The 25,684-nt window shown below is 44.2% G+C and overlaps 1 protein-coding gene across 5 annotated transcripts in view; it reads left to right on the top strand.

Moving 5' to 3' along the window:
- The window catches only part of EHF (ets homologous factor), a 41,961-nt gene that overhangs the window by 1,818 nt on the left and 14,459 nt on the right, over nt 1–25,684 (top strand). For 4 of the 5 annotated variants that reach the window (XM_011965537.1, XM_011965535.1, XM_011965536.1 and 1 more), the window contains exons 2-4: nt 19,205–19,304; nt 22,976–23,221; nt 25,574–25,636. In XM_011965537.1, coding sequence (XP_011820927.1) covers nt 19,208–19,304; nt 22,976–23,221; nt 25,574–25,636 — 406 coding nt within the window. In that variant the 5' untranslated portion in view covers nt 19,205–19,207. Of the gene's footprint in view, nt 1–9,451; nt 9,635–19,204; nt 19,305–22,975; nt 23,222–25,573; nt 25,637–25,684 lie in introns of those variants that run through there. The other variant, XM_011965533.1, reaches the window with a different exon arrangement.

The following is a 25,684-nucleotide window of genomic DNA, read 5'->3' as shown; positions in this document are numbered from 1 at the left end:
CAAGACCTTTCAAGGTAGTGTGGGTAGGGTGATGTGTTTGATTCAGGCCTCATTTGTTATGGAAAGGCTCAAAATCAATTGTATTTGTTCTTTTTCTTTGGTTAGAAAGCACCTATTTGTTAAATTCAAACAATCCTTTTTGGGCTTTTTTTTGAGACGGAGTATCTCTCTGTCGCCCAGCCTGGAGTGCAGTGGCGTGATCTCAGCTCAATGCAATCTCCACGTCCCAGGTTCAAGTGATTCTCCCAACTCAGTCTCCCGAGCAGCTGGGATTACATGTGCTCACCACTATGTCCGGCTAAGTTTTGTATTTTTAGTAGAGACGGGGTTTCACCATGTTAGCCAGGCTGGTTTTGAACTCCTGACCTCAGGTGATCCGCCCTTCTCAGCCTCCCAAAGTGCTGGGATTATAGGCTTGAGCCACCGTGCCTAGCCGTATTGTTTTCATTTTTAATCTATTATGTGATCTCCCAATGGAAGTGTCTTTGACCTTTGTGGACATCAGGAAAGCCTTATTACATTCCCACTTGCGATTCCATGTTTATGGGTACCCTAAATGCTCCCATTAATTGACCAACTTTACCCTGATCTTCTTTCAATATCTTTCTGACTCCTTTAAGGTATGAGACAAAATGGAAACTGAGAGGTTAAAAGGTTTACTAGGTTGAATTCAATTAGCGAATTGGAAACTGTAAGGAACTCCTATTGGGTCTCAGGTCAGAACGTGAGTGCTTTTGGCCAAAGTTCACTCCTAAGGAAGTAGAATTTCACTTTCTGCAATCTTGCGATGTTTTATTTCCTCCATATCTTTCCCATGCCCCCGCCCCACCCAATCTCCACAAATTTGGGGATTTGAGCACTGGGTTGTGATTGTTCAACCATCTTGCTTTTCTGAAAGCCCAGGGCAAGACCCTGCTGCATGTCACAGTATCAAGCACAGACACAGAAGTTTATATAATTGAGAAGTTACTGTCTTTTCTCCCTTCCTCCAGGTGGAGTCATCTCTATGCCCTTTCATACAGATGTGATTTACAAAGACCTCTGGGTTAGGGGTCGGGTGGCGAGCAAGAATCTCGTGGCAGAATCTGCTAACACACTTGAGAAGCAATGTCGTGGTTTTAAGGAACTCAATCTAAAGCTTGAACCTGATTTTCAGGGATACCGTGTTGCTGCCGTTTCGGCCCATTTCTCTTGTTAAGATCGCTCTCTGGTAGAGTTGACGTGACACTCATTTCTGTTGTGGGTGGGGCCCTGGTTGGGAGGCATTGGCTCCACTGTAGCCTGGGTGTCTAGAGACCACATTCTCACCCTGCCTTTGTTACTGGGAAACCGAACGCGGCGCTGTGGCTTTCAGCTTGGGTAAGCCGGGTCTGTGGCAGGGATCGCCATCTGAAGACAGATGCAGGAGGGCAGCCACACCTTGCCCAGGTTCTCTTAAATCTCTTGCTGTATAACTGAAAGGAGGGCATAGATAATTAACTTTATTTGACACTTTTCAGATCTAATTTTTAGGAACATGATTTTAAAATAATAGATTTGTTCTAATGAGCAAACAATCGTGTTGTTATTAAAAACGTGTTTACTTAAATTGAACAGGTTTCAAAGGGCCAAGCTACTAAGCTGTGCAGGAAACAAACAGTACAGTGAGGAGAATGGCTCCCCACCACAGCTATTCTTAGGGTGGGACATAGTTTCAAGCTAAACGGCATTGATGTCGGGAAGCCAGGATGTGCTGAAGTAGAAATTTCCAGGGATCCCTCAGAGTTATTTGCTACAATGTTTATTATACTTCAGAGGGGGGTGGAAATATTTATTTAAGAATCTTCCCTGAAGAATTTTGAACTCCAGCTTTGGAGTGATGGGAGCACAGTGCAGGGAAGGTGGGATGTGAGGCGGTACCCAGGCAGTAGTCTAGGGAACTGGTCTTCTAGCACTGGCAGAGCGATGTGGCCCAGAGCACACGTTCTCCTTTGCCAAGCTTTAGTTTCCACCTCTGGACAAAAGGGTTTGAGCCTAATCATCTTTAAGATCCATTTTAACCCTCAGATTCTTTGGCTGTGGTGATTGGGAGTGGTGGGAGTGCCTGGGGGTCGGCAGGATAAGCACGAATCTGTGAGAACTGAGAACAGGTGGGAGAAGCCTTCTAAGGATGAGGCAGCAAAGGTTAGCAAGAGCCCTTAAATGGATTCTTTAGGGCCTTCAGAATTTTGGCTAAGGGCTATACCTAGTGGAGGTACTAAGATCTGACACCTGGAGCCTTTATTAGGGATGTTAGAATCCACTCCCATGACAACATCCCAGCTGTGTCAATTTGCCTCATGTGTCTCAAGCTGGTGGGAATGTAGAAGTGGACGAAACAGACTGTTTTGTGATGGCAGGGAACCACGTAAGCACAGGGGCAGGTGCTCTACTGGTGTCTTCCATAAAACGCCAAAGCAACCTGCCAGAAAATGGACATTTAGGCACTCATGGTGTCTACTGAGTTTGTATGGTACTGATGAGCTTGCTTGACTGATTATCCATGGCTTATTGAGTAGATCGAATGTATGTGGACTCACTTCTCCTAGAGGAAGACCCTGTGGCTGACCCAAACATTGAGCACCCTAACCTGGAGACCCTGATGTACCCAGAAAGCCTCAACCTTGTATCTGGAGAAACCAGAACTTGCAACAGGACCAAGCAGGGTGGCCCATTTAAAGAGGCTCCTGGGGTTTTAATTGACCTTGTTTTAAAAGAAACACCCTGTAAAATACTCCTATGAAAACTTATTTCACAAGCACCTAACCACATTCTGTCTTCGGTTTGTTTTACAGGGTTGGGCCCCTTGTTCTGGTCAATTGGTCCACATTATCTCTCCTCCTCCTATCTTGCCGCACACCCTGGCCCTTGGAGCCTTCCTCACTTCTTTACTCAGAAACATCTTAGTTGTTATTAGGGGTACTTGCCTACTTATTTAAAATATGGCCAGTATAAGTGCATACAAGATGTGCTTTCTGATTAAAGCAAAGCCAAAAATAAAAAGAAACCAAAATGCCTATTATAATAGTTGGATTTTTAGACTAATAGACCACTTCATTAACCCTGCCATTTTACCATAACAACTTATTTTTACTTTTGTATGACCCTGTCTCAATGTCCTTTTTCTTTGATGTTGTTGTAATTATGAACATAAAATTTCATAGCTGCTTCTCCACCCCACTTTCTATCACAGAAGCACAATAAATAATCTTGGGGGGTGGGCTCTTATTGGCCCAATTGTGGCTTCAAAAAATTTCGGTTGCCTGTCCAGCCCTTTCTCAGCCTGATACAACATCCCCCAAAAGTCTGTTGAACTTTTCCTGGAATAAGAAGAGGATCTTCCACTTTTTGAATAGAGTAATGGAGATTGGAAAATATGGTCATCTTGTGGAGGTTATTCCAGGCTTCTTCTTAGGAACCTTAAAAAAAAATCTCCTCAGTATGGCCGATGATATATTCTGGACAATAAGGTGAGCAGAGTCTGAAAGATGAGAGCAATTTTCAATCTTGTCATGACGCTGACTAATGATAAAACTTGCTTTGTCTTTGCAGTGTACTCTAGATTTGACTCTAAATTCAGCCTCCGTCTCGATCATGCCCACTTAGAAAATTAGAGTGCAGCTAGCTCACCTTTTAGTCATCTTAATTCCAGTAGGCAGAAGGCCATGGGTCAAGGAATGTTGATGGAGTAAAATTTGACTGCATGTGTATCTGAAGGGGTAGAAGGCTAAGAGATTTTATGGCTTGGAAGCTGCTGAGATGTGGTGTGAAGAACACTGGACTTAGAGTCCAGATATCTGAGCTCAAGTTGGACTCTACCACTGGATAGTTGAATGACTTTGAGTGAGTTATATAAGCTGTAGCATCTAAATTTTCTCATCTGGCAAATGGAGTTAATAACGTCTACTGCACTGGGCTGTTGTAAGGATTAAATTAACAAAGAATGTGAAAGCACCCGAACAAAACCTTGTGAGTAAAAATTAGTAATTTGTGGAATGGACATCAAGGGAAATCTTCAGTTTGGGTATTTTCAGTGAGTTTCTGTTGGGTCTGAGTGAATGTGTATTAAATTCCGGGATTTTGGTTGTGTGTGTGTGTGTGTGTGTGTGTGTGTGTGTGTGTAGAGATCAACGTTGGTTCTTCACTGTGACCTTGGGAAAGAAATGCAATAGGGTTTTTACTGGGAAGGTGGGTAGCAGGGAGATGGATGAACCATATTAAGAGGGGACCTCCAAATTGAACCTTGTTTTGAGTCAGCTGCAAACCATCACCAAGGAGGTCCTGGGAGACCCGGGGTGATTGGGTACACAGCACGTTCCTATCCTTGTGTCCTGATGCCTGGTGCATAGGGACCTGCAGAAAATACTGATTCTCCTCCAGGCAGTTCACATGACTAGCTTTTAGGAGTGAGTATACTATTGCCCACCTCTAAAATTCTTGATCAAGTCTCCAGATGTCTACTGACCACTGATGCTGAGGTCATGAATCTTGGGCATTCTAGAGGCTTTCGGGAAAAAAATTACTTCTTTTGCCCAGGCACTCTGGGGTCTACCTCTTGGTAAATTATTCAAATGAGGTTTCTGGTCATGCAAATGTGGTTTCTAGAGTCCATTTGAATTGGACAAGTAGTTCTTGTTATTAGTAAAACAGCAAGGATCCCTAACCTGGGGTCCAAGGGTAAATTCAGGTTCTGTGAACTTGGATGTAAAAAACAATCGTCTTTATTTTCAATACTCTCTAACTAGAATTTAATATTTTCTTTCAATATGAATGTAGGCAAAACTCCATGGTAGTATTAACTGCAACCGTGACTGTCACCAAGAGAAATCACATTTTCATGTCTTATTACACCTATTACATATATCACAAAATGTGGGTATTTGATATCAAGTTAGATTTGCACTAGGTAGATATTCTTATTTAATGTATTAATGAAGAAGCACATATATTGTTATCAGGTTGGTGCAAAATTAATTGTGGTTCTTGCCATTAAAAGTAATTACAAAAATAGCCAGTCCGACCAACATGGCGAAACTCCATCTCTACTAAAAATACGGATGTGGTGGTGGCACACACCTGTAATCCCAGCTACTCGGGAGGCTGAGGCAGGAGAATTGTTTGAACCCAGGAGACAGAGGCTGCAGTGAGCTGAGATCACACCACTGCACTCCAGCCTGGGCAACAGAGTGAGACTCTGTCTCAAAAAAATTTCAAAACCCTGAAATTACTTTTCCACCAGCATGTGATATCATGCACTTATTTTAAAAAGTATTTTGACATTGTCTTTTAAAACAAAGTTCTTTTAAATCTTATAATATTTTACTTTGTCATGTAAAAATATTATTTTGAGAAGAGGCCTGTAGGCCTCACTAGATTACAAAACAGATGCATCGTACAGTTGAAAGGTTAAGAACACCTCATTTACAGCATTCTCTCACACACGACTAACGAAATGACTTCTGAACAGCACCAGTTGATAGATTGTCTCTGCCAAAAGGGGAATGTGATCTTCCCATATGTTCCTGCCTATGGGTAGCCTTGGAGTTGTGAAGAGACTTTGGCATAATGAAAATGATAATAAGAATGATAATGGTAATTTGTTGAGTGCCTGCTGTAAGCCAGGTGGTTACAGGCCTGTTCAATGTCATGTTTAGTTTAATCCTCCCAATGACCTCAGGAGGTAGTCCATGGAACAAAGACAGAAGAGACCCCTGCCCACCCACAGTAATGAAACATGGGTACGGGTAAAGGCCAATGTGGTTACTGACCCCTTGGAGAAGGTTGATGTCACGAGTGTGCAACTCGTGCAGTTCCACAGGACCCCATGCTTAGAAAGTTTCCGTGTTTGGTTTAAGGCTCTGCTGTTGCCATCTTGAAATTCTTCATAAGTTTTGAACAAAGGGCCCTGCATGTTCCTTTCACACTGAGCTCTGCAAATGATGTAGCTGGTCCTGCCTCTGGTTGTGGTGAAATGGAATGTATGACAGCTCCCGGGGCTGGGAGTCTGGGAAGCTGCTGCAGAGAGCCCCCTCCTCATTTTCATCAGGCTCAGCCATGCAACCTCTGGTAGGAAGCTACGGCCTGTTGAGGAGAGAGGATGTCATTTTTGAGTTAGTGAGTTTTACGTTTTGTTTGAGCTCCAAAGGTTTCCTCCAAACAACTGGAAGGATAGCTGAATAACTGCCTGGAAGGGATTTAATTCCTTGAAAAACCTTTCTGATAGGGAGTTGCTGGCAATACTGGTGGGTTTTTCATGATTTTATTTTCCAGAGGGCTTGCTGCATAAACCAGTGAGCCAGGAGAAGCAGAATAAAGTCTGATTTGGAAGGAAATATGAGACCTGGTATGCCACGAGTCTAGTGTTCTCATAGGAAGGATCTAAAAACAAACTTGGCTTTCTTGCCTGCTGCTATTGAATGATTATCGCTATAAAAGGAAAACTCTACTTCTTCTAAAGAAGAGGTCGTCTAACTTGTGAGAAAATTCAGATGTTATTTGCTTCTTGAGCTGCAAGGATGCTAATGAAATAAGTCTCATGAAGTTCTGGTGGTGTTTTAGGGCTAGGTTTTTATAGACTGTTCCATTGTTCAAAACAGGGTCATGGACGTAGTGATGGTGGAAGAAGTGAAGACTTTTCCTCAATTTCTTTGTCTCAGGGATGGAATTCAGGCTTCCCCAATAACATTTTCATGGTCTTTCTCTGGTCAGTCAGTGATGTTCATAACACAAGCAAGCCTGTCATCAGGACAAATCTGTGATGGCTAAGACATCAGGTGCTCTTCCAAAAGAGCCATAATTCACCCTTCATTTTTCAAGTTTTTTTTTTCTTCCTGTTATTACTGCTCTTTTATCATGGCTAATAAGTCTGAGGTGGCTTCAGGCAGCCAATCCTAACCCCTGAGTCAATCTGGGGCCTCCAATGGGAAGCCAGACTGAAGTTCTGATAGATGGGTTTGAGTGGCTGTGAAGTGGTGTTTCTGTAGCATCCAGACTGATTTGCACTGAAAGGGAGCTTCTGCAGTAGGGCACAAGGATGATCAATATGTCTCCTATTTATATTTGGGGGAAAAAGTTGTGGGAACCGTGCTTAAAGGATCTCAATTTTGAAATTGAAAGTATGAGGTCCTAACAGACATCCTCCTTCTCTTAGAAACACAAGGATCCATTTTCAAGTAATTTCAAAAGAATTATGTTGCTTTCCCCACCCCTTCCCAAGTACACTTATTATAATATATCCAGTCCATTTGCTAGCTTTATATCTTTAGAAAAGTTGCTTAACCTCTCTCTGTAAAATGGTGCTAATATTAGTACTAACATTCAGGGTTATTGTGAGGATTAAATGAGGTAATTCATGTAATGCCTAGTTCTATTTCTAGCACATTTTAAACCCTCAACAAATATGAACTATTATCACTGTCATAGTTTTTGTTGTTGTTTTGCAATTATGTGGTTTTCAAGATTCTGAGCTGGGGGCGGTTGCTCTTTCCTTGACTTGAACATCTTGGTCTTTTCCTGTGAGGAAACTTGACTCTTGAAATGGTCCAATCCATTGTCCTAGTCCATCCTGACCCCTCCCTGGCTCCAATCCCCACCCCTTACCGTCCTCCACCCTTCCCACATTCCTGCACAGTTGGTCTTATTTATTTTTCAGTCAACTAAAGGTGTTGTTAAATCTTTTATTTTTCTGCTGCCCGATTTGGTTCTATGCACTCCACTCCCTACGCTGCTCATGACAAGAATGCCTGGGAACACTCAGCCAGTCATATCCCTCCCCCGTAGGAACACCCAGTTCTTAATGCTCCTGGAGAGGCAACATTTCTGAGGCCATTCCCTACTGCCATAAGCCCCCCTCCCCCATGAAGCCAGTGGTCTGGTAGTAATGAACCCCCCACGGCCCTCAGAAAACTGGGGCAAGGTATTTGTCTGCGGAAATGTTGCATGTTGCCTTGACTGTGCTTTCTTCTACAAAGCTTAAAAAGGATATTATATTATATTATTTTATTTTATTTTTTGAGATGGAGTCTCACTTGGTTGTCCAGGCTGGGAATGAGTGGCACAATCTTGGCTCACTGCAACTCCCACCTCCTGGGTTCAAGAGATTCTCCTGCCTCAGTCTCCCAAGTAGCTGGGACTACAGGCACATGCCACCATGCATGGCTAATTTGTATATTTTTAGTAGAGACAGGGTTTCGCCATATTGACTAGATTGGCCTCGAACTCCTGACCTCAAGTGATATGCCCGCCTCGACCTCCCAAAGTGCTGGGATTACAGACATGAGCCACTGCGCCTGGCCAAAAAGAGATATTCAAAAACTCCCTCTGACTGTGTGTGCTGAAGGCTGAGTGCTGATGCCATTGCTTAATTAATGTTGTTCATGATCTCCATTTAGGCGATTTGTTTAACTCCTTGTGGCCCTTTTTGGACTTAGCTTATCATGTGACATTGACAAATTAATGAGAAGTGAGCATGTGATGATGCTTGGATTAGGACAGAAATCACATCTAGCACATCTCAGGCCCTTTCTACCTGGGACCTGAGACCTCAAATCTCTTGGCAGGAGAGGAGTGGGTCTACACAGCCCGCTTCTGAGGTAGGTGTGGCTAGCCTCATTTATGCGATGGGAAAACTGTGGTCTGGGAACTAAGGGTTTTCAAATTATGCTCTTTGCCCAGGGCTGGATGTAGGATGTCTGGGGGAGAAGCTAGACTGAGATCTGGGTACACTGAGCCTCCACTTTAGGAGGTAACCTAGAGACTACACCTACTCCCTAAACTGTATTGACTTTTGGAAGTCAACCATTTGGAAGAGTGTGGTTTTGGTTTCGATCGTATCCCAGCAGTCTTTTCTCTGCCCTTGTTAATCTGATTTGTGATCTGAACCTGGGCTGGCTGGAGGCTGGCCATGTCACTCTGCAGACCTTGGACACCCCTGAGTGCCCTCACAGAACCAGCCAATGGAAAAGTACAGTGTCTTCTGGCTTCTCAGCCTTGCCAGCTCCCTCTGGCCTATTTGATACCCTCTTTTATATTAAGGGAGTGGAAATGTAGCATCCAAACTGAAAATGCAGGTTTTTCTTTGTTTTTTTATAGGAAAAACAAATTGGCATGAACACTCAGTCAAACCAGCTCAGGCTGTTTGGGCAGATGCCTTTCTTTGCCTTTTTCTGTTTATTTTCCTACAAATCAATGCTTAACTGCGTTGTTATCGGAGCAGAGCAACAGGTGCAAAAAAATAACTCTGCTGCCAACTCAAATGAAACGGTAGGGCTTATACCCTCTGGGAGGTATTCAGAAGATAACAGAAGCCCCTGCCAGCAACTGAATTAACAGCTCTGTTTACGGTGGGTTTTATGTTAACAACCTGCTTCTGACCCTCCTACACATAAACACACCATTGTCTTGGAGAGAGACATTCAGCCATCCGGACAACCCACTGCTTTATTCTGCCCTGAGTGGAGATTGGTTTTGGCTCAGGCTGCTTTGTGAAACCCAGAAGCATTATCCTGTCTGCCAACTCCACGTCCTAGTCAGAGTTTTCTGTGAAGGCAAGGGCATGGGGTTGCCGGAGAGAAGAGGATTGGTCCTGCTTTTAAGACTAGTTGAAATACTTTTCAAGGTTGGTCATTCTCAAATGCCAGAGAGGGTTGCCTGGCTCTCTCCGCTCTTGCCCCATTCCATTCACAACAGGAGGTGGGGAATGAGCTCAGATGATTTTGGAAGGAGCCACTATTGTTTTGGAAGCCGTGTCCTTGTGAATAGTCCATCAGGGTAGGGCAGCGTCTATGTTTTATTTACTATTGTGTCCCCAGCACCTAGCAAAGTGCCTGGAATCTAGTAGACACTTGGTAAATATATATGAATTACAGAGGGTCTGAGACAATATTGTAATGGCTGGATAAGCATTTCTAGGTGATAGTTTCCTTCTGCTAAAGGCTGAGAGACTGTCTTGGGTATGAGGGCTTAAGTCCAGGGTAATTAAGTAATCTTTTGAAGGACTGAGATGGGGGTGGGATGGGGTAAGGGGTGGCTTGGCCAGCCTTGAGGTCCTCCTGATGGAAGTAACCATCAGAGAGATCCTCTGCAAGCGCTATATTCTGGGACCAGATTTGTCTGTTCGGCCTTCAGAGACTCATACTTTTAAGTATCCAATCATTGCTGAATTTGACCATTTGGTATTAATAGAACTAAGCAATTACCTGCTTTAATTCAAGTTGGCAAATAATGTAACAGTAGGCTATCTGCAGATGGATTAGAGGTTGAATTCTCTACATTGAATCTTTTTTCTCTGACTTTATAAGGACTTGCTTGCATTTATGGACATTTCTTTCAAGGCTGGTGTCTCCTGGAGTTTGTCATCTTGTGGTGGGAAAGGGAAGGGAGCCAAGTGGGTGAGTTTATAGACCAGAAAATCTCAATGGTGAGAGTGTTCAAGACTTCATTAAGGGAGGTTCTTAGAAATGCAGATTTTAGTTTAGAGGTCTGGGGTTTCAGCAATCAAACATTGTTGAATCTAACAATATGGGGGTACTGAGCATTAGGACCTGTTTTATTTCAAGTTGGCAAATAATATAGTGATAGGTTGTCCACAGAGGCCCACAGAAAACAAGCAAAACCAGGAAGATGTAAATGTTTGGAAGAAGAGGAGAGGCAAAGCTTCTTTTGAGGCCTCAAAAGCCTCTGTGACCTTTTACAATCCGAAGCTTGCCCTATTCTTACTTTATCATATCTGAATGGGTTTGATAAAGGCCCTGGGGGTCATCTTAGGCAAGCTTGTCTTTTGATCAACTTGGGTGCCTGCCACTGTTAGTATGTGCCGCCTAGCCTGGGTCTGACACCAAGACTGATAAAGATCAGCATACTATGTATATTTCCAAATGGCTTACAGTCAATAAATTGTACCTATAATGGATCCAGACTTGGCCTCCCAGTGCCGCATTATTGGTCATGAAAACCCTTGAAACCCCAGCAATAATACTTCAGATGTTGCCCCTGGGAACGTGAAAAATGTCTGTTTCAAAACACATTATAAGGCTATGAAATTATCTGTGATGTAATCCCAAGAGAATCAAATACATTCCCCAAGCTTGATTCATAATTCAATTTATTTGTAAAAACACAAATGATTGTCTGTATTATATTCAGTTTCCTTTCACATGTACATGATTTTTTTTTTTTCTCTTATTTGGGAGTGGTCCTTTGAAATGACAGTCATGTTGAAACAGGAAGTCAGTAAGCTGTTGCAACATCCTTAGGGCAAATGCTGTGAATTTACCTGCTGGTAACTTTAAGGACTGAGAATGGTGTTGGTATCACTGTCATCACAAAAGTAATTATTTAAAAGGACTAATTGCTTCTTTGGCTTCAGGAGTAAAGATGCCCACATGGCAGCCAGTTCTGCGGCAGTTTGGTGATGATGTGGTTGGATGAATAAGGGAGCTAGGAAGATGGCTGATGGTGGCCTTGACTCTCAGTCCCCTGGGGCTGGGGATAGGGAACGCAGGTGTGAGCCCTGGTTAAGATCTGCTCTGTGGCCCTGGTGGCTCCCAGTGTTCCTTCACCCTTGCAGCAGGAGCAGACCATGCTCTCTGGCCTGAGGTCTGATTCAGGTAAAGCATAAGTAATTATGGACCAGTCTATTTCCCAAATACAAAATTAAAATAACTTTATTGAGTCATAGGGGGATAATTTACATTATATATGCATGCATGTATATGTGCAGGCATATGAATATGTGTATATATATAATATGTATGTAAACTTGATAAAGGTGTAAGGCAGCAGATGGTCCAGGGAGAATGCTATGACCATGTCTAGAATGGGGGTCAAAGTGAGAATGAGTCTTCTCTGGCAAAGTACCCTCTTCTCAGCAGAGAGTGGTCAAGTTCCCAGGTTTTATTGCAAGACAGTCTGAGTTTGAATTCTCTTCCCTTGCTAAACTGTGTGACCTTGAACAAGTCACCTAACTCCTTTGTGCCTCAGAGAAGCCATCTGTTAAATGACATAATGCCTCCTAGAGTTGTTGTGAGAATTAATTGAGATAATATGTTTAAACCAGCAGTGCAGAGCTGGCACACTTTAAGTATTCAGTAAGTCCTAATTACTATAATATAGTTATTATTATTATTATTTTTAAAGTGTTCAATCCTGAGTCTAAATAGCCCCATCACTGAGCAAAAGAAAGACCTCCCTGTAACTGAGCAGGCCCAAGCTGGCCTGCGTTGGTCTCTTCTGGGAGGTTTGCTCTGTATATTTAAGAAGGGAGGCCGGTGGAGCAGTCCTTGGGCTTGTTAGGAATCCCAAGGCTGAGCAGAGCCTCCTGGGCCTTGGGATGTGTGGTTCCAGCTCCCTGCCAGTGGCCCAGGGGTTCTTCTTGCGTATCTGTCCCTATCAACCCCAGTCCCAATCCCAAACCTTATTCTTTTTTTTTTTTTTTTTTTTGAGATGGAGTTTCACTCTTTTTGCTCAGGCTGGAGTGCAATGACGCAACCTCAGCTCACCACAACCTCTGCCTGCCGGGTTCCAGCGATTCTCCTGCCTCAGCTTCCCAAGTAGCAAACCGTATTCTTTGCAGTATTTGAGCATTCTCTGTGCTAAGGGACTCGGAGGATAGAGAAACGGTCAGCCGTTCTCTGCCAGGGGCTCGTGTTTTAGACGACATGCTGCTCTTCCTGGTCTTTTTTTTTTTTTTTTTTTTCTCACCTGCAAACCAGCCATGGTATGTGGGAGTGCATAGCCTTTGACAACACAGAGTTTAGGAGCATATGCCTTACCACTGCTCTTGGCAGCCTTGACAGTGTGTCTGGTGAGAGAAAGGGGGGCAGGAGGGATGGCTTTCATCCTTTGGATAAGAACTGTGCCCAGTCAGAGGGAAACATCATGGCTTCTGCAAGCAGGGTCCAAGCCCCGCTGTTTATAGCTCAGCCATAATGGTGCGTCTTCACAGCAGCTCTCAGGATAGGGAGTGGAGAGGCATAAGATCTAGTCCTAGGCTCGACTGTGCCAGTCAGCTGGAACTGGAGAAGACAGTACGGATAAGAGAGCGTTGAAGCCTTGCTTGAAATGAACTTGGCTCTAATTTCCTCCTTAAGTGTTCAATAAAATAGAAACTACAAGTATGATTATGATTGTTATTTAAAAACCAGCAAACACTTATCAAATATTTACTATGTGTCATGCTTTTCCAAGCATTTTACAGGTATAATTTCATTGTTGTCTTTCAACAACGCTTTTCATATCATCTCTATTTTATAGATGAGGAAACTCAGGTCCCAAGAAGTTAAATAACTTGTCCAAGCTTGCCCCATTAGGAAATTGGCAAAGCCAAGATTTGAACTGTGGCCATGTAACTCCAGAGCCTGGGGCTCCCAACAATGATCTTGCTTCTGAGGAGTGTACCCCTACCATGAGGATGCCCCCAGTGCCAGCCAACACAGTTTAAACAGAGACTCATGGGCAGAACTTCTAATAAGCATAGAGATTGACTAGACACTTGCTACATATGAGATGCTATGCTGGTGACTTTACAAACAATCTCATTTAATCCTCATATCAGCTCCACGTTCCAAAGTGGAATTTTGTTATGTGGGGAAACTGAGGCGGTAGAGAGGATAGAAATTCTCCAAGGTCAACATAGCCCACCAAGCCATAGTATCAAGATTTCAACCCTGGCCGTTTGAATCATGAGCCCTTATTCGCTTAAGAGTTTCCCTCAAGACATGCGGCACCACTAGGCTGCTTTTTCTGCTATGCCCATATTTGCTACTGACCAGCAGCCAAAATAGGAGACTCTTAAACTTTCAGGTGAGACCAAATGCTCTCCCTGCTCCCCTTCATTGGTCAAGGCTGTGCATGGTGGTCAGGGTGGTGCTTTTCTGGAAGCAAGCCCTCAACAAAGCAAGCCAGGAGAAGAAGGCACAGGGAGCTGGGATGTGTCTCTGTGTGTGACTGGTGCAGAAGTAGTCCAAGTCCTTAGCAACTCAGGGCACTGTGGGAGTTTGTGTTTACCTGAAACTGCCCTTAAAAGAAGTGAGAGGCGGAGGCTGGCCTATCTCCTGCCATGTCTCAGGCTGTGGTCATTCAGCATAGAACAGTGCTTTCTTGCTGGAAAAAGAATTTCAGATTGGCCAAACCCCAGTGGCCCATAATGGTAGGGGAGCTGACGGCACGTTGTAGGGGACTTGCTGCCTAAGGTTAAATATGTCCTGGCAAGAAGCCTGGCATGATGTACTCGCCAGTTCTTCAGTCTATCGGGTAGCACACAGGGCTCTTCTCTTCAAATAAAGAGTACAGTCCTGCCCTACAACTGTGGGTCTTACACAAAGAGGTGAAGTTTGGAACAAATGTCAACCTCTGGACAATCAGTAGTGACTCAAAATCAAACACAGTTCCCTCCAATTGTTCCTACCTATAAAAAAGGATAGGGGAATATATATGAAAAAAAATCTCGGGATAATCTACCTTTCATTTCACTCCTTTTTTTTTTTTTTCTTTAGAGACAGAGTCTTGCTCTGTTGCCCAGGCTGGAGTGCAGGGGCATGATCTCGGCTCACTGCAACCTCTGCCTCCTGGGTTCAAGCGATTCTCCTGGCTCAGCCCTCCAAGTAGCTGGGATTACAGGCATGCACCACCACACCCAGCTAATTTTTGTATTTTTAGTAGAGACGGGGCTTCACCATGTTGGCCAGGCTGGTCTCGAACTCCTGACCTCAAGTGATCCGCCCGCCTCGGCCTCCCAAAGGGCTGGGATTACAGGCGTGAGCCACCGTACCTGGTCACACTCCACTCTTTGAGTTTGAAATAAAAGGTATAGTTTTTCTTTGCGTGTGTGCAGTTTTTAATAGCCCAGGTAATAATTTATACTACCTCTCCAGAATATATACCACCTGGGAACAGACAAACGTGGCTCTGATACCCAGTGTATTCTCTTAAACCTTCATAGATCAGGCAATTACTCTATAGGTACCAGGCACTCTGCTGTGGCCTTTGAGGTGCCTTATCTCATTTAACCCTCCAGCAAGTCTATGCCTATTCCCCAGGAGAGGAAATGGAAGTCCAGGAAGGCTAAAGGACAGCCCAAGTTTGTCACATCAGTAAGAGCAAAGCCTGAGCTGTTTGCCTCCACAAGCTTTTAACCAGTATTCTCCACTGGGAGTGGTTTTTGCCTCGGGGACATGGTGTGTGTGGAGGGGGTGCTGCTGGCATCTAGAGGGTAGGGGCCAGGGGTGCTGCTAAACATCTTACAATACACGGGCCAGCCCCCACAAAAAGGATTGTCCACATTTCAGTGGTGGAGAGGTTGAGAAACTCTGCTTTTTACCACAACCTAGGGCGACTGAGGATTCCTCCTCTGCCTCCCAATCCGAGGGTCCTGCCTGCAGCAGAAGATGGGGAGAAGCAAGTTCTTTTCCCAGCTTCCTTTTGATTCCCAGGATAGAGTCATTCTCACTTAGGCTCTGAACTGGGGATTCAATCCTGGAAGAAATAAAATGTGTTAGAGGAACACCTTGAGAATTAATGTTTAAAGAGGGGAAGGGAAACTGATTTTGACAGGGAATATGTTTGCCAGGGGCTAGACAAGACACCTTTAGACCCACTATAATTATTTATCTTTCAAAACAGCCTTTAGGCTCAGGAGACACGAATACTCTCCCACAATCCCCTCCAGCTCTCCCATTTCTAAACCAGTGTGAGAAATGGAGGCTCAGAAAGGTTAATGTGCTCAAGGTCACATGGCTGAAAGATGGGACCTAGAGTCTAACCCAGGATTCTCAGATTCTGAAATCTCTACTTCCACACATTTGATGGTATTTTTTTTTTTTTAAGAAATAATGAAAGTTATGCTGAAGGTAAAGTAGGGAGCTGAAATAAGAGCATTCAATAATTCCCCTACTTTCTAATTAAAAGGATTGCTTTGTATACCCCAGAAAGCAATTACTATATACCATAGAAAATCTACATTAGCATATGGGGGTGTGGGTCAGTTGGTTATAACAAGGCTTTTTCACAACTCTCAAGTCACATTTGTTATCCATGATCTCATTCCATCTCAACAGTCCTGTGAGGCCGTTAGGGGCAAGTGTCTTCACTCTACACCTGAAGAACTGTGCCTCAGAGGAGGGTAGGACTTGGCCAAAGGCCTTCAGCTACACTGGCCATGGACCTCATGTACCCTCCCTGAGGACATCTTTCCTTGGAGCTCCCTGCCCGGTCGGAGATTCTGACCTTCTTTGCTTACAAGCCCAGGTGAGCTCAAGTGAACTCTGACTCACTAAGGGTTAAGCCACACAAACTCTTTTATGAGTGGAAACCACTTAATGTGCCCTGTAAAAAAGGGCCCCTCACCATGCTGACTGCTTTTCCTTGGAAAGGGAGTGCCAGCAGGGAGCAGGGCTGTGCACAGGCCATCTTTTTGTGGGAGGATAGTGATGGGGCAGCTGCCATCCCATAGTCTTAAAGGCATCTCTGCGGGTTAGGAGAAGTTCTGGATGCTTCCAGAAGGTCAGGGTGGAAAATGACGTCGGCCCTGAGGAGAGGGGCTTGTGGGCATTTGGCCACAGGTGGAGAACTGGCCCATATTGTTCTGCAACATTTATTAAATTCTTTTTTTTTTCACTACTTGCCGAGCTCTCTATGTGCATGACCTCATTTGATTCTTACAGCCCTTTGAGTTTGGTATTGTTCCCATTTATCAGGTACAGAAAGTGAGGAACAGAATGTATTTGGCTAGACAGACTTGGCACTGGCTCAGGGTCACCCACGGGAAGCAGGGGAACTGGAATCTGAGTCTGCATCTCTCCAGCTCCAAAGCCTGCGTGCTCAGCCTCCACGCCACCCTGCTTTCTGTTTGTCAGGAAGCATAGTTGGCCCAGGCAGGTGCTGCCACTGAAATGACCACTTTGAAACAACCCCGCAGGTAAATCCTTGTGAAAGAATTTTAGAGAAGCCCTCCCCTGCCTGTCCTGCCTGAGCCTGGAAGGCCAATCCCTCCTTGCAAATGGGCTGGGCTCTGAGCTTCAGCCCTTTCAGGGTTAAACAGTAACCTTTCCACTGCTTGTGGTTGAGCAAATGCTAGCAAGGAACAAGCCCAGCCTTGAGCAAACAAGAGACTGGGCCCTGGGCCCCCCTCCTTCCCCCAGCCACCCGGTCTGGGGACTTAGAGACTTTCTTTCGCCTTGAAGTTCCCAATCTGATTTCTTAGCTTTAGGGCAATTGCTCTACAAAGCTGGATGGGAAAATGCCCAGTTATTGTGAAAAAGAAAAGAAGGTTTGATATGAGTTTGTTTTCTTTCTCTGAGGGTAAGAATCAAAGAGGTTTTCAGAAAGGGAACTTACGAATCAGTATAGTCACCATCTTTAAATTTTCAAGTGGGGAAACTGAGGCCCAGCGTCATTTCTGGTTCAGCCTATCCACAGAGCTAGTGACGCTTCTCATCATAGCACCTGACGTGTATTCGTGCCCTACTTTGTGCCAGGTACTCGAGGTACAGAAACTCATTTAATCTCCAACCAATGTACAGACGAGGTATGATTAGCTGCATTTTGCATATGAGAACACTGGGGTTCTGAGAGGTTAGGTAACATGTCTGGGTGAGTACTAACCTAGTAAGTGGGAAGACCTGGAATTGACCCCAGCTCTTCTGGCTTCAAAGCTCCAATACATGGTGCCAGGACATAGAATCCAGCTCTTTTACCTTCCCACCCAGCTCTTTGCTGTTATAATGTCCACCATCCCTACCCTGTCTTTCCTTCTCCACCTTCTACTTAGACTTCAGTCCTAATTATTTACCAAACAACAGTGATGATGATGCTAATAATCATCATACATGTTTGTGTGCAGCCTAGTTCAGCCTTTAATTACCGCTGTCTCCCCAGCACCTAGAATAGTGCCCAGCCTATTACTAGGCTGATAAATACTTGTCGAATAAATGAATACATGAATATATTCGTATGCCTTCTGCAGACCCCCCTTCCCCGCCGACAGGCCCTACACAGAACCAGAGGAGTGGTAGCTAAATTAGGGGACGGAATGCCAAGGGCTGAAAATCCTCTGGAGTGGCATTTTTACTCCTGTGGACATTGATAATACCCTAGGATGCAAAATTTCCCCAAAACAGACAGAAAATTTTCCATGAATTGCTGCTATAAAGCTGAATTCCTCTCCCTACCCCAACATTTTTATAAAGAGCAAGTGACTTTTACAGCCTCTGGGTATTGCCCAATAGTGATCTGGAAACCGGCTGCTCTTCGTTTAAATGACTGAACACACAGTTGGGGCTGTGGTCTGAAAGGTGGAGGGTGCCCCGCTTGGGAGTAGGGACATTATAAATACCAGAGAATTGAAGACAGTATTTCTGAACTGTAAAATGTTTACATTGCTATAAAATAAACCCAAACAGGCCCACAGAAGAAATCTCTTCTCCCAAGTCCTTTACTGAGAAAATGATCCCACAGACTGAGGAAGCCACTTTTACTTAGGTCAACTTGGAAACCCACTAAATTCTCCAGTTCTCTAACAGGAGAGAAAAAAAAATGGTTATAATTGTTACCAGAAAGGAAAATTTTTTTTCTTTATCAGAAATGGGCAGTGTCTGTCAGAGAAACCAACTGATTCCTGATATTATCGCAAAGCCAGATACTTGAAGAGCTCTATTAAAATATGACTGAGGCCGTCTGATGACCAGCCCAGCCTGTGGCAGACACCCACACTGAGAAAACTTGTTACTGGGTGTGCAGGTGCAATTGCAGTCCGAGCTCCCACACAGGTGCTGGGGTTGTGCTGCCACCGGCTTGGATTTTCATTGATTGAAATTGCACTTTAAATACTTTAAATAAAATCTCTTTGGCATTTTCACTTTTGTAAAAAAAAAAAAAACCACTTGGATGCCAGCCAGCCTCGCCCTGGGAGCAGGTATTGCATTTTCCTCCCGCTTCATTCCTGATCAGAGATTATTCATTTATGAATGGGTGGCTGTAAAAACTTGCCTCATGCATATGAAAATTGAACCTGGAAATTTTTAATTGCTGTGAGTTTTGCTTTTACAAAAAAGGCTTTGGCAATGGGTGGCAGGCAATGGGTGGAAGGACAAATTCTCTTTATTTTCTTCCTAAATTTACTCTGTGATCTGCACTTTCAAATGACATTTGTCCAAGAGGCAATGACTGAACAGGCTGTTTGATCCCCTAACAGATCATGATTCTGGAAGGAGGTGGTGTAATGAATCTCAACCCCGGCAACAACCTCCTTCACCAGCCGCCAGCCTGGACAGACAGCTACTCCACGTGCAATGGTAAGGGGGCCCGTGGGTGTTGGTGGCACTGCTGTGCTGTGGGGACTCTTTGCTTTACTTCTTCTCCCAGCCTAATGTTTGAAAAATATAGGCTTTTCAGCAGAAGATGTGGGACAAGAAGGAATGGAGAAAACTCAATTTCGGAGTTCCCTACCGGCCCCCAGGGTTCCAGACAAAAGCTCATTTGAGATATTCTGTTGCCTCCTCCCAAAATTAAAGGTTCCAGATTGACAGCCTGGCAGTGAGGCGGGTAGAAGAGATGCCTAAAGGAAAGACTCCCTGTTGAAGCTTTTAATAGTGTTTTGCTGGGATACCAAGATAGGCTAGGAGAAAAAGGGTGTCTGTGTGCATGTGTATGTGTGTGTGCATGGAGGTTAGGAAGGAGAGGGTTATAGCAGTTTAGTCTTTATTTTTCATCTTCCAGTAGCCTCTCTTTGAAAGGGGAGAGGAGATTTGTAAGGAGAACAGGTGTTCTCCCTAGTGCTTTAATCTAGGACACGTCTATTAGAAGAAGAGGGGACCTGGTGGTGGGGCGTATAGGGGGTTTGGTGATCAAGCCTGTGGCTTCCTGAATGAAGCTGAATCCCTAAATCAAGTTGAATCCCTGAATCAAGTTGTTGCTGAATCAGGAACCCCACACCCCATTGTGAAGCCGTCCAGTTTAGGCATTCAGCTGTGCATCCAACAACAGTGAGTTTAGGAAGCTCTGGGCCTCTTCTTGATCCACACCCACTGCTAATCTCCCTGCCAGAGGCTCTGCTGTTTGAGTTTGCTTTGAAATATGGAGATGGTTTGTTGGTGACCAGAGCTTGGGAGGAAGCAGGAGTGGGAGGATAATGGGAGAGTTATTCTGCAGGGAGTGCTGATCCATGTGGAGCTCCACCTCTTTTAATTTGGAATCCTAGTCAAACATGGTTGGAAGGGTGAGCAGGTAAGCTTCCCTTACTCAGTCACCTGCCCCCCCCCCCATCAAACTGCTGCACTTTCTGGGCAGTTGCATTTTCTGTTGTGAGCCTCAGATACCCTGTGAGGACCCAGAAAGTGGATTCCAAATAAAACTGGAAGTCTTTGGCATTCCCCGGACCCTGGCCCCTCAATGAAGGCAGCATTTCTCCTGCTTGCTCTGAAGAAAGTTGGGGAAATGTGTTCAGCAGGAAGTAGAACTGGGGTGCCACTTTTATTTCTTAAATTCCAGAGATCTCAAAGAAAGCTCAGCCTTGATCAAGACTGAAGAGGAGAAGGAGATCAATTGAATGGCAGAGAGGATGTGAACTCATAGGAATTTTTATTGTTTCTCCTGAAACTTCAGGAATTTGGTGGGTTCTCTGTCTGATGTGGAATCTCCCCAGTTAATTTCAGACAAAAATCCCTGATTTTCCCAAGTTTGAACAAGATACACTAGCAGGGACTATCTTTTAATCTAGACCATATTAAGTTTGCAGATGAGATTATTCTAGATGTGCTGTTAGGTTATTAAAAGTTGGTGCCTCTTGTTGCCAAAACCGGAGCTGTACTGTCATAGCATCAGAATTATTTTAGAAAAAGAAAGACGAAAGACTTGGGGAGCCACAAAAATATATTTTCCATCCTTAAACAGCTTTATTTGTGAGGCACCAAAAATTGGGGGAAATAGAAAGATCCAGCCCAAGGTCTGTGTATCTGGGACTATTTCCATATAATTAGATTTTTGGATTAGATTGTTCCATTCCTCCCCCAACCCCTGACTATTGGCTTCCTCTTTAGAGCCCACGTTGAGGACTGGGGGCTGCTTTTGTTTGGCCATGAGGTACGAGGAGCTAAGTGCATACTGTGAGTGGTGGGTATTGCTAATGGCGGTCACCTTTGTGCACTAGATAAACCTGACCTCCTGCTCTTAGTGCTTCTGAGGTCTGGAAGCCATGGATGGATTCTGAATGAATGAGGAAGAAGAGGGATTGGGTCAGAAACATTTCCCCTTCAGTCTCTCCTCTGAGGGTGTTGTGGGCTGGACCATGGGCGTTCTGGGAGTCAAACCTTTCTAAGGCCTTTAGCTCCTTGTAATTCAATAGACCAGCAACATCAGCATCACGTGGAAGCTTGCTAGGAATGCAGGAACTCAGGCCTCTCCCCGGACCTGTTGAATCAGAATCTGCATTTGAACAATATTCCCTGGTGATTCACGATCATACTAAATTTTGAGAAGAACTGATCTGGTGTGACCTTGAAGAAAAAGTTAGAGACAGTTTTCTTGCACTACATTTTCTTCTACTGGTCCACCCTCGAGTTTGCTGGAATATCCATGTGTCATGTTCAGTTGGATTTCCCTTGCTTCAGCTTAGTGGGATGCAATAGTCTTTGCCTCTTGCCCCTCTCACTCACCTTTCCTGAAAGAGAGCTCCTTGCCGACGTCTATTCTCAAGGGAACTGTAAGCTCTCTCAACCCTGTTCCATGCCCTCAGATGCTGGCTCTGTCTTTTCCATTGCCCCAAAACTTCGGGCGGGCTATGGAATGTTTTTTTTTTAAGTGAGCATGAGTCACATATTTAGATGGCTAGCACATATTAGGCTCAGCAATATTTATCCAGGTGAATGAACTGCACTTCTTCATCAGTATCTGAATGCACTATCTTGTAAATGCACCTCCCAGCTCCTCAGATGTCTACCTTATTTCTTCTTCAAAAACATATTCCATTAAATAAATATATGGTGAGCATCTACTATGGCAAGGTCTCTGAGGTCATTTTTATAGGTGATACAAAGAGGAGTAAACCAGTCTGTGACCTCAAGTATACAATTTACAAAGGAGAATAAGACGGCACTTAGAGACTTGTAGAGAAAAGCAGGACATGACAAAGCCATTAGGAGAAATACCAAGCATGTCTCCTGGAGAGTAAGAGGACAGTGAGCCCTTGAGGCAATTTGGGGGGATTGGTGATGACTTTAAGGGGTGGTCAGAGTTTGAAAGATGGGTAGGAATTCAACAGGAGTGAGAGGTAGAACACAAGCTGAACTGAAAGAACAGCACAGAAAAAAGACAAGAGTTAGTGAAGAGCCTCAATGCCTAGCTAGGCAGCTTTATACCTAATTTCAGTGGGTGATGAGAACTACTAAAGGTAACTGAGTAGGGAAGTGACATCATGATAGCTATAATGACTAGGCTGGGGCAGTGGGATATCAGTCCAGTTAGCAGATCAATAATCTGGACCACTTTGAGGAAAAGCAAAGGCATTATATAGAAAAGAACCTTAATTTCAGGCCTTATTTTTGGTTGAAAATGGTCTGAGTTTGGGGTGGGTGGGTGTGTGTGTGCGTGTGTGTGTGTGTATAAGAGAGAAAAAAGTGACAGAGAGTGAGTGAGAGAAAAGAGGAGCAGAACTATTTGGGTATGAACAATAAGCTAATAAATTGCTGAAATGATAGCAATGCTCTAGCTCTCACGATATTTTACTGTGGGTGAGGAGGGGAATGAGCTCTGAGCACTTCAGCTCTCTTGTTCTCATCCAGTGCCCAGGGGTAGATAGCATGCTAGGGAGGACATGAATATGCACTTCTGCTGCATCCACCATGCTGGCACATACACTGACTGTGGCTGTGTCTCTGAGATATCTGGCAGCCAATAGTGTATCCCTGTGTCAGATACTATGGCCAGGAACAGCCAGGGGTCACTCACGAGACTGCCTCCTGTTTTGCAGTTTCCAGCGGGTTTTTTGGAGGCCAGTGGCATGAAATTCATCCTCAGTACTGGACCAAGTACCAGGTGTGGGAGTGGCTCCAGCACCTCCTGGACACCAACCAGCTGGATGCCAGTTGTATCCCTTTCCAAGAGTTCGACATCAACGGCGAGCACCTCTGCAGCATGAGTTTGCAGGAGTTCACCCGAGCGGCAGGGACGGCGGGGCAGCTCCTCTACAGCAACTTGCAGCATCTTAAGTGGAACGGTGACTCTCTCTTTCTGTGTCTCTCCCTACCCTGCTAGGAGCCAGCCGGAAGAACAGAGATTCTGCAGATGACAGGATTCTTTGTCAGGGACAATAAAGAGTGGTCTCACTTCCAAATTACCATGTCCCAAGACAGGGAAGAGGAAGGAAGATGAGAGGACAGGATTGAAGCCTAGGGTACCTGGTGTGTCTAATCCCTTATAAACGACAGTGTAATTTAATCCTCTCCTTATGGTGATAATTCTCAGGAAGACAAAAGCTGGCTAGGAATTCATAGAGTATTTACTACCCTTGGAAAATGTCTTCTTCTTTCCTTTGCAAACAGGGTTCAATAGTTTAACATCCAGTCACTTGCTTGTTAAAGATCATCATGGTTACAAGACAAACAAACAAACAAAACACACACACACACACACACACACACACACAAACAACCTCAAACAACCTTCTAGACCTAGGTTCTTAAGATAGGGTCCTAAGGGTGGTAAGAAGATATATGAAATTAGAACTATGTTTGTATTTTGGGAGGGGAAAAGACTCACAATACTTCAGCAGATTCTTAAAAAGTCTGTAACTTAAAAAAAGGGTTAGAACATATGGTCTAGATATGTGTATGGGGAATATTTCTGTGGTGGTTTCTGGAATTTCTGTTGCCCTAATGTCCCAGATGTCTCTCTGAGGCTTCCCCTAGCACAGGGATGGGCCACCACTCCAGATGTTGTCCTTGAATGGTAGATTATTCACACACGAACACATCCTATAATGACATGTAAGACCTAGTAGGGTGGACAACTGACCTTGCAGAATGGTTTTGACACTGGCGTAAGGTTCCCCTGATAGTGGCTGTAAAAATCTAGCTCTTCTGAGAACTATGGGCATCCTGAAAAGTAGCAATATTTAAGAACAGGGAGTTGGCCTGTTCGCACTGGAAAAGGCATTTATGTCTTGGTAGAACCCATGTTTGGGCAAGTAACCGGGAGTTGGGCAGCATGAGCTCCAGGGCTGTGAACCAGAGTCATACCCTGGCAACAGCCATCAACACTGAGAGAACCTGGGGCCTTGCAGCAGAGCTTGTGGCTGCGGAGGCCATTTTAGATGATGTCATTCAACTCCCTGGCCACACCCTGCTTCCCACCCACCTCACATTGGTGGCTGCTCATTTTTCTTTGACTAGAATCAAACCAAACAAGGCTCTATAAATAACCCTCAGGAATCTTCAGAAAGATCAGACTTACACTTGAATAATTAAAAATATTTACCTCCACCCCCAATTAAATCCACTCTTTTAAAGCTTTACCCTAATTGAGGCCTGAGGCAGGGAGGCCTGGGAGGTGCTGTGGCCATCTTAGACCTTCCCTCTCTGACCTCCCATGGCTTGTTTGGTCTCACCGCATGCTGCTGTAGCCTCTGAGTTCCTAACGTCCAGCCAGATTTCTCACTCTTTTGTTGTTTGCCTTTGTGTAGACATTCTATTAACTAACATTTATTGAGTATTTACTTATACTAGGCACTGTGAGTTAATTCATTTAATAACTTTACAACAAAGTAAATATTGTGCCCATTTTACAGGTGGGAAGACTGAATGTCAGAGAGGTTAAAGGCATGACTTCCGCTCTTGAGATGTTTATAATCTGTCTGGGAAAGAAAAGCATACTAGATTCATTTGTGCATTTACATATGTGTGTGTGTGTGTATATATATATATGAGCATGCATATATATGCTTTTATATATGATAATGGGAGAGGAATTGCAAGCAAACAAGGACATGTGACGTGCACTGCTTGTACATGTGCTGAGACATAAATAAGGAAAGAGTCACTGCATTTTGTCCAGACATATCTCACAGATTGGATGTAATCATGATGGCTTTGATTAGATTTTCAATCAAAGAAGAATCAAGCTAGTTAAAATGGTTTTCCCTACATTTTCATTTTCATATCATATCTTAGTATGGGAAAGAACCTTAGAAGTCATCTAGTGACCTTATCTATTTTAATCTTGTTACAGATGGGGAAACTGAGACCCAGAAAGGTAAAGGGCACACACCTTCCTCATAGCTAGTAGTGGAAAAACAGGGCTTCTGAAGTTCTATTTCCACCATACTGGATGCCTTTACTATACCACATCAAAGAATTGCTTCTAATGTAGTGCCTTAGATTTCTGATTTTCTGGGGTCAGAGACTGCAGGCTTGAGTTTGTAGAGGCTAACAGAGAAACCCCCTCCCATAAACAAACATAGATAACCAGGCAGTAGGATGGCAGAAGCTCTGCAAAGAAGCCAGTTCTGTCCTTATTTAAGCACCCAGTTCTGGCTCCATCCTCTCTGACTATCCCAATCTGTCCTTCACAGGCCAGTGCAGTAGTGACCTGTTCCAGTCCACACACAATGTCATAGTCAAGACTGAACAAACTGGTGAGTAGTAGTGGGCAAAGGGAGCCAATCTAGTCAGGCAAAGCTCTG

Source organism: Mandrillus leucophaeus, unplaced genomic scaffold (assembly GCF_000951045.1).
Source record: "Mandrillus leucophaeus isolate KB7577 unplaced genomic scaffold, Mleu.le_1.0 Scaffold73, whole genome shotgun sequence".
Taxonomy (NCBI): domain Eukaryota; kingdom Metazoa; phylum Chordata; class Mammalia; order Primates; family Cercopithecidae; genus Mandrillus; species Mandrillus leucophaeus.
The sequence above is the reverse complement of the archived record's forward strand: the minus strand, read 5'-3'. Positions and strand labels throughout refer to the sequence as shown.